Source organism: Dissoconium aciculare (genome assembly GCF_010015565.1).
Source record: "Dissoconium aciculare CBS 342.82 unplaced genomic scaffold K489scaffold_2, whole genome shotgun sequence".
Classification (NCBI taxonomy): Eukaryota; Fungi; Ascomycota; class Dothideomycetes; order Mycosphaerellales; family Dissoconiaceae; genus Dissoconium; species Dissoconium aciculare.
The window spans coordinates 918,194-926,075 of record NW_022984952.1 but is presented as its reverse complement, the minus strand read 5'-3'; the positions used below and the strand labels follow the sequence as shown (position 1 = coordinate 926,075).

The window sequence follows — 7,882 nt, the reverse complement described above, 5'->3', positions numbered from 1 at the left end:
AGGATACATCCAGCGGGGAGGATCAATGACTGTTCAGCAAGGGCAGGAGTCTATTCAGAACGAGGTAGTTGCGGAGCAATTGCAGAATAATGCTGAGAATATTGATTCAGCATTACTAATTGAGCAGCCAAAACGTGCTCGTACAAAAGCACCAAGCAGGTGTAGTAGATGTGGTTCATTTGAGCATAACTGTAGAACCTGTACTTTGTAATACTGGTGTCGTTATTAGTATAGCTATAATATTGTAATTGCAATAAGTCGTCAAAGGCACATTGGACGGAAACTTGACCGGCTCGGTAGTGTGACCGGCTCGGTAGTAGGGTACGTTACCCGAAGTACAGACGCGACATAACACGGACGCCCCGGAATATATGAGAATGAACATGGTAATTACCAGAACAATCATCGGAGAATAGATTCATCATCTTTCCAACAACCATCACCTAATCCCAACTCATAGCATATGTTACGGGACATTCGCATCTGATGGCGAAAAGCGAACCATCTGCCTCTTTGCGGGACAAGTTAACTTCTCTGTAAAGCTTGCTGCTCCACTGCTACCATCACAATCTCATCGCCTTGGTCATGGGATGGCTCAAATACAAATTTCGAAGGGTGCAATATTGGCACGAACGCATAGATATGGCATGAAGTGTATGCATCCGTGTGATATCTCATGTTTTGCATGAAACTCTTCTTACAAAGCCCGTACCTACGCCACGACATTCTTCATTCTATCCCAAATCCACCCCACCCTTCGAAGTCGTCCGCCAACTTCATTGCAGCCTTCAGGTAGAATTGGTTTGGGTCGCCCCATGTCTTGCTCAACTCCTGGATACAGCGCAAAGCTTTGACGAAATGCTCATCCGTTCGATGATCACCCTTCAGGGCGCTATGAGAAACGTACCTCCAATCTCGGTCTTCCAGCTCCACGAGCTTGATTTGATCGATGTTGGTACGCGGCCGCGATTGGGCGACGTAGGCGAGCAACAGGAACAGCCACCATTGTCTCACTAACGGCACATGCCACTTCGCAGGTAGAAGCGGTAGTAGTGTTCGTACTGCGTGGGAGCTCGTTAAGATGTGTACCAAGAAGAAGTCGTGGATATTCTTGCTCGCATGACTGTGCTGTGCCGCGGCGACCAGCACGACGGCGAGCTTCTGGGATTCTGCAAATTGCTCGGTTGGCTTCTCAACGATCCACGAATTCCAGTGCTCGAGAAGTGCTGCAGCTGTCAAATCGTTGTGCAATATCTCATCGATGCCGTCACTTCCAGCCTTTCCAGACAAACTCTCGAACCGTTTGTCCGATGCCACCCGGTCAAGGATGGTAAAGAGTGAGTCGGATGGTTGTGGAGCTGGTTTGTTGTACTGAGGATCATCCAAGTATTTGTGCCAATCATTATGGGAGCAAGCGGCCAACGCTAAAGCTTCCACGGCTACAGTTCGGGAGGCCAGCTCGTGAGCGTAACCTAGGTGGATCAGTGGATGAGCCAGACCCGATATGAGATTATTGATCAAAGGCTCCTTCCCTGATAAAAGAAACTCGTCCAGGAGCGCACGCCAGTCGTACCCAAGTTCGACTAGTTGATCCTCGAAGAAGTCCACGAATGCACGCTGATACCTATAGACGGGGAGTCAGCGGACAGCTGTCGTAAACAGGAGTCACATGCTCCTACACACTCTCTTTTGCCTAAATATTCTGTCCAGTCATGTTTCGAAATTTCGCCTGGGCTGTCGTGCCATGGTTCCAGGTCTTTGCTTGCGTGCTCGTAGAGGTCATTCAGCTGTTCCGACTCGGCGCCTAGGATATATGCAGACCCTAGGAGATGAGGAACATGATTGTGGAACCGTAGCTCGTTGTAGATGATGCTGTGGCTGATGTGATTATGCTTGACCAGATGTTTCAGAGTTCTAGCCCGTTTCTCAGGTCGTTCTTCAATATCGTGTACTTCTACCTTGGGAAGACGTATCCCACCACCAAATGAGAAGGAGAGTGTTGGCAGTTGTGGCAGCCTAAATTGAAACATGATTTCAAACGGCTTATGGGATGCAACGGAAAGATGGCATAAGAATCGTCTCAGGGTGAAGCATTAGATCCTAGTTGAAGATCTGTGTTGATGGGATTGGGAGAATGCAATCATTATTTCAACACCTGCATCAAGCCCTTGATCTCTCAATACAGTTCAATCAATGGCGAGCTCCAATTGCTCAAGCCGGTGCGCTCGGCTGTGGGATGGGTCATCAGGCGGGCACCTTTCCCCGCAGAATGAGCACCTGACGCCGCCCTGTCTCTACACACACGCGCACGAGCTGTGACGATTGTCGTCATCCACAGATCCTCTCTTTCCCACCCACAACAACGCCCGTACTCTATGAGAATCTTCACACGATCAACATGTTCACATCTTAAGTGCATGGCGCCAGCAGTGTAAATTTACGATCATAAGAATGAATTCTGGCCGTCTTTACCTGCAGATCGTCGCATAGGCGGGTGCTACGGTAGATACAGTCCATGTAGAATACCACGCTTGGTTAAACATTTAGGGCTGCTGCTGGCGGCTCAATGTCGCTTACGCACCTCGGACGAGTCAGTAATGACAGAGCAGACAAACTTACCATTAGTTTCTGTTCACCGTAAGCAGCCCTGCAGATAGATCTATCGACAGTATAAAGTAAGTACCATCTGCAGCAAATCCTGGAGCGGAATGCACAGAACTCAAGAATGATCAGGCATTAGACGGGAGAATCAGTCGACGGCAACGACGATCACACGAATTACGCATTCGGTCACTGAGGTGACGCAAGTATTGAGAATGACAACGGCGCATTTCGGCGTCCAAGAGCATGTTCTACCAACCTCGTACATCCGAGAATATGCCCGATCGACTGCCGACGACCAGGAACACGAGCTCAAATTGGCTGTTAAGCAATATACGCCATTGAAGGCTGCCCAGCCTGGACTGCGGAGCGTGACCATCGTCGGCGCACACGCAAACGGGTTTCCCAAGGCATGCATCGCGCGGCTTTCTCAAAGCCATGCCTCGCTAACGTTGAGTCAGGAATTATATGAGCCCCTGTGGGATGAGCTGTACGTACGACTTGAAGCCCGGGGCCTACATGTTTGCAATGTTTGGATTGCCGATGCGGCGCATCAAGGCGCATCTGGAGTTCTAAACGAAGAACAGCTGGGCGATGATCGTATGTTTTTCGAAGGCGAGTTGTGAACATTGGAGCGCCGCTAACATACCCGAAAGCCTCGTGGATGGATCACTCGAGGGATCTGTTTCTCATGATAAACCATTTTCGGAAGCAAATGCTACGACCTTTGATCGGTGTTGGCCACAGCATGGGAGGATGCCATCTTGCAAACTTATCATTGATGCATTCCCGACTCTTCACCACCCTGATCCTGATCGATCCGGTCCTGATGAGACACAACCCCTCTGAGAAAGGCCCTCCTCTCGCCGTGATATCTACACGGCGCCGCGATCTATGGCCCAGTAGACGCGCCGCGGAATCCGGGTTCCTCAAGTCCAAATTCTATCAAAACTGGGATCCCAGAGTCCTAGCCAATTGGGTCCGCTATGGCTTGCGAGACCTGCCGACACAGATATATCCTGACACAGACACAACCCAGCAACATGACGTCGGAGTCACTCTCACAACAACCAAGCATCAGGAAGTCCTAAGCTTCATGAGGCGGAACTTTCCGACAAAGGACTTCCCGAACCCTTCCATCGAGCCGAATCCACGAACACATCCCGATGTGGATCCAAATATACAGCCGTCCTCGCCTTTTTACCGCTTTGAAATACACTCGACTTTCCACAAACTTCAGTTCCTCCGACCCAGCGTACTCTATCTATTTGCAGACCAATCGGGAATCTCGATGCCGATCTTGATCGCGGACAAGATGACAGTTACAGGGACAGGTGCTGGCGGTTCAGGGGGCGTGAAGAAGGGCAGGGTCAAGCAGATTACTTTCAAGGGAATTGGTCACCTCATCCCCATGGAAATTCCAAATGAAAGTGCAGAGGCTTGTGCGGGATGGATCGTGCCTGAGATACAAAGGTGGGCGGAGAACGAAGCGCAGGATCGTGCGGAACAAGCTCAAGTGCCGAGACACTTGAGGAGTCAGATGAACGAAAATTATGTCAAGACCATGCTCAGCGGATGGTACCAGCAGCAGGGAGGGCAATCAGCGAAGCCAACAAAGTTATGAGAATACTAACGCTGCATCGTTCGTTGTTGCATCGTTCGCGTAGTCCCTCGCGTTTTGATGAAGTCATGTATCAGCCATATCTGTGTCGCCATTTTCGCCGGCCGTCTCTGCTTCATTCCCTTCACCAGTCCACCACAAAGTTGGACCGAGACCACTGTGCATCATACTTCCTCTGATTCGATATGGAGGGAGTCGTGATTCGTTCTCTTCGTCTTCATCTTTCATCGCATCAGGCGAGAGATCGTGCCATTGTTCTTCTTCGACCCGGAGCAGACAGCTTTCAGAATTGTCGAAGAAGAACTCATTTGTACCACCCGCGCCATCATCGGCACGCCATACAAAGGTCCAGACCCCGGAATCATCCTTTTGCCATTCTGTGTTGTCGAAAAGTGTTTCTGGTGGCACCACTATGTCCTCGAAGAAATCCGCAGAGAGCTCTATTCCTGTGGGGTTCGATTGAGAGATAGTCGCGCGAAGGATCTCGCCCTTGAAAGGCCGAAAAACAATAATCTTGAAGTCAACGTTGACATTCACTGTACCCGTACCATGTCCGATGAGACCCTCGGATGCGGATATAAGCGAGTGAAAGCCGACACACAAACCGATCTTGTGAATCACTTTGTCTGCATATTTCGTGTTGATGAAGTCTTCAATACAGCGCATACTGGACTTGTGGAATTCCTTGGGTGGTATCTGCACCACATCGGCGAGTGTGACCTGGTATGTGTTAGCTTTTGATGACCTGTCGTACAAAAAGATATTTCCATGTACCAGAGTGTACATTATGCCCGGCGCGTTTGGCTACTTCTTTCTTAAATGACGGGGTCGTGTGTATGTGGGCTTGTTTTCCGCCAGATGATGTTATGTGCCTTCATGATAAAACTATGACCATCGCGTCAAGAATCGAGTCACTTTGTTTTGCATGCAGCATCAAAAGTTTCTCAGGTCACATATTGGTGGTAAAACGTGAAGAACGCCGAAATTTGATGGACCCCAGTCCTGCCCAAGCGCATCGGCCTGCCCCGAGACAGACTTTGCGCAGGTAAATCGTGCAGTACATTGTTCTTCCCTACAGCGATACCTATGTATTATTGCCGGACAAGTCTAAATGCTCGTGGCCATTAATATCATCGCATTCATTGAGTTCAGACAACTTTAATTGAAATACACCACATCGGGCTTAATCATCTGACACGAAATCGAGAAGATTTGCTGTTGTAATGAGTGGATTCAGTTTTCCACCACCTCCGCCGCCACCTCCGAAAATCAATAGTGCACACAATGAGAATTCCGTCCAGATTCGAGGAAATGGACGAGGGCGAGGCAACAATTTCGCGCATGGACGCGGTACAGGAAATGCTCATCGCGGACGACATGATACATTAAACCACTCCGAGCGACAACAGAGCTGGCATCGCGGCCCTCCAACCCAAGCATCTCGAAACGGCCAATATGAATCACACTTTCCTACACCAGACAGCTCAAACTCCAGAAGTTGGCCGGGACCCAACAATTTCGATCAGCATCGCTTCGGTGCGCAAGCAGTTGGAAAAATTCCTCAGAAGATCGATACTCCTCCACGAACAGTCGCCGGTCACAAGCGAAAACTAGAAGCGCTTCGGGGCCCGCAGATTGCAGGTTCATCGGGACCACCAACGGCGCCATCAGTCCCCACGTTTGGTGCTCCAATCTTGAACCAGCCGTCCCCGTCAGTACATTCTCGACCGAGTCCTAGCTCGTCGAGTATTCTTCCCCCAAACATCAAGGATGATGCATCCAAATCCGCTCCTCGAAAATCTAATGCACTTGGATTGACTCCGGGGGAGGAGCCACACTATTCATCATCGGAGCATGAGGCAGATGATCAGGATGCAGATGAAGACGTCGATGAGGAGGCCATGTTTGCTGAGCTCGGCACTAAACTCACATTTGAGCACAATGGCAGTATCATCTCACTATCGTCTCCAGCAGATCTGGCGCGTTGGAAAAGCGAACGATTAAAGAATTTCCCTACTCGCACTCGGATGGCCGCGAAAATCGACGAGAAGCGCGCTATGGGTGATATGCGTAAACGACTTCTCTTCGAAGCTGCGGGTGCCTTGCGCACTGGGAACCGCACCGCTCCTCAGATTTCGGCACACACGTCGAACCCTCACTCAAGTCATGATCTGGTACCGGCAAAGGATATAGTAGGATCAAAAGGTACAGATAGTATCACAAAAGTGGAAGCCTCGAGTAATTATTCCCACGAGTCGACAGCGCTTCAGGCACGAGACGCTGGGTCAGTTTTGGTTGATCAGCCATCTCTGAGCAAGGACTTAAGTGAGACTGCAGTCGATGGGAATGCCGCTCCACACGTGAAAGCTGCAGTCGAAGAAGCAGGGAATGCAAGTGATGAAAAGGATGCCCAGTCAGAATCAGACGGCGGCGCGCCCGAATCAGTCAGCTCCAAGCAGCCTGTGAAGTCCTCAGGCGAGCACCTGCCGGCGCACAAGCCCAGAGATGAGCGGAGCATTTCTCGACCAAAGAAGCCGATACGGTCTGTAGCATCACATGGTGAGAAACGAGGGATCTACCAGGCACTCATCGAGCAGGAGCAGCATGGTCAGCATGTGCTAGCATTGGCAGTGATCAAGAGTCTGGGCAAAGCAGGTTTTTTCACATGCTCGGAATAAAGATCTTGTGTGTCAATGTTGCTAAGTGATAGCTCTTTCGAAACGATGGAAATTATTTCACGTGTCAAACCATACGAATTGTGTTTCAAGGCTTCACTCCGTCGTCATTCACTAGCGCTGATGCATTGCACGACGACCGTCTAAATGGTCGACGCCATTGTACAAATTTTGAAGCTGAAATCCATTCGGTCTTTTGAGTAATTTCCATTCTTGATCGAACTTCCAGTCTGCAAGAATACTATCCATTCACATCACAATCGTTCTCTTCCATCGAGCATCATGGCTGAGAAACGTATCAAGAGCGAGCAAACCTTCGACTATGACACGGTGACGGCAATCATCTACTGCATGTTAAAGGACGGTGTGGTCCTGGGCGCCCGACACTATGAGACCATGTCTGCTTTGAGTGGCACTCGCACAGCTTCTGCATTCCAACACGACTTTCGCGATGTGAAGCGACGAGCGAAAGACTTGCTCGACAAAGGCGATGTTCTCGGCCCGAAGAACAAAGACGATGACAATTCCACCGAGCTCAAGAACGGAAAGAAGGCTACAGCCAAGTCCACGGGAAAACGAGGTAATATGTTCACATTGTGCTTGAAGCCCCAGAGTTGACAAATCATCCAGGTCGCAAGCCTAAAGATGCGCAGCAGCCCGCCAAAACTGGAGGCTTCGATGAGAACGAGACCATGGATGAAAACGCGAATAAGAAAATCAAACTGGAGACTTAGGATACGTTCGAGACATAGGATTCAATCAATTTTCTCCAAGAGAGAGGCGTGACTGGCGGAAAAAGGCACATCTACCCTCGGGGCCGTCATGCAGCCTGTCACACTCAGTAACTGGCACAGTCTTCCCGGCGGAGCGATGGTACTCGCTGACTTGAAAATGCAGCAGAATAATTGAATAAAGCATTACTTTCCCTCGTTTGTCACGCCTCGAAATTATCATGAAAAGCCTCTTTCGAGCTCGTATTGTGTAG

At 49.8% G+C, this 7,882-nt stretch overlaps 5 protein-coding genes across 5 annotated transcripts; 3 read left to right on the top strand and 2 right to left on the bottom strand.

Moving 5' to 3' along the window:
* Positions 1–514: 514 nt before the first annotated feature.
* Positions 515–2,163, bottom strand: K489DRAFT_376532 (uncharacterized protein). The gene is made up of 2 exons (XM_033603941.1): positions 1,684–2,163; positions 515–1,624 (listed from the first exon to the last, which is right to left on the bottom strand). Exons 1-2 carry the CDS (start codon positions 2,028–2,030, stop codon positions 730–732), a joined length of 1,242 nt encoding a protein of 413 aa, XP_033463162.1. The 5' UTR covers positions 2,031–2,163; the 3' UTR covers positions 515–729.
* A 512-nt stretch (positions 2,164–2,675) lies between these two features.
* K489DRAFT_376530 (uncharacterized protein) lies at positions 2,676–4,403 on the top strand. The gene is made up of 3 exons (XM_033603940.1): positions 2,676–3,011; positions 3,063–3,201; positions 3,258–4,403. Exons 1-3 carry the CDS (start codon positions 2,817–2,819, stop codon positions 4,223–4,225), a joined length of 1,302 nt encoding a protein of 433 aa, XP_033463161.1. The 5' UTR covers positions 2,676–2,816; the 3' UTR covers positions 4,226–4,403.
* On the bottom strand, positions 4,289–5,008 carry K489DRAFT_406911 (uncharacterized protein; the record flags this gene model as incomplete). The annotated part of the gene is made up of 2 exons (XM_033607305.1): positions 4,289–4,942; positions 4,997–5,008. The coding sequence occupies 2 exons, from the start codon at positions 5,006–5,008 to the stop codon at positions 4,289–4,291; spliced, it is 666 nt and encodes a 221-aa protein (XP_033463160.1).
* Positions 5,009–5,297: 289 nt separating this feature from the next.
* Positions 5,298–7,077, top strand: K489DRAFT_376527 (uncharacterized protein). Its single transcript, XM_033603939.1, has one exon. The coding sequence runs from the start codon at positions 5,446–5,448 to the stop codon at positions 6,898–6,900; it is 1,455 nt and encodes a 484-aa protein (XP_033463159.1). The 5' UTR covers positions 5,298–5,445; the 3' UTR covers positions 6,901–7,077.
* A 7-nt stretch (positions 7,078–7,084) lies between these two features.
* K489DRAFT_428545 (uncharacterized protein) lies at positions 7,085–7,862 on the top strand. The gene is made up of 2 exons (XM_033608341.1): positions 7,085–7,477; positions 7,528–7,862. Exons 1-2 carry the CDS (start codon positions 7,180–7,182, stop codon positions 7,629–7,631), a joined length of 402 nt encoding a protein of 133 aa, XP_033463158.1. The 5' UTR covers positions 7,085–7,179; the 3' UTR covers positions 7,632–7,862.
* The last annotated feature ends 20 nt before the right edge of the window (positions 7,863–7,882 follow it).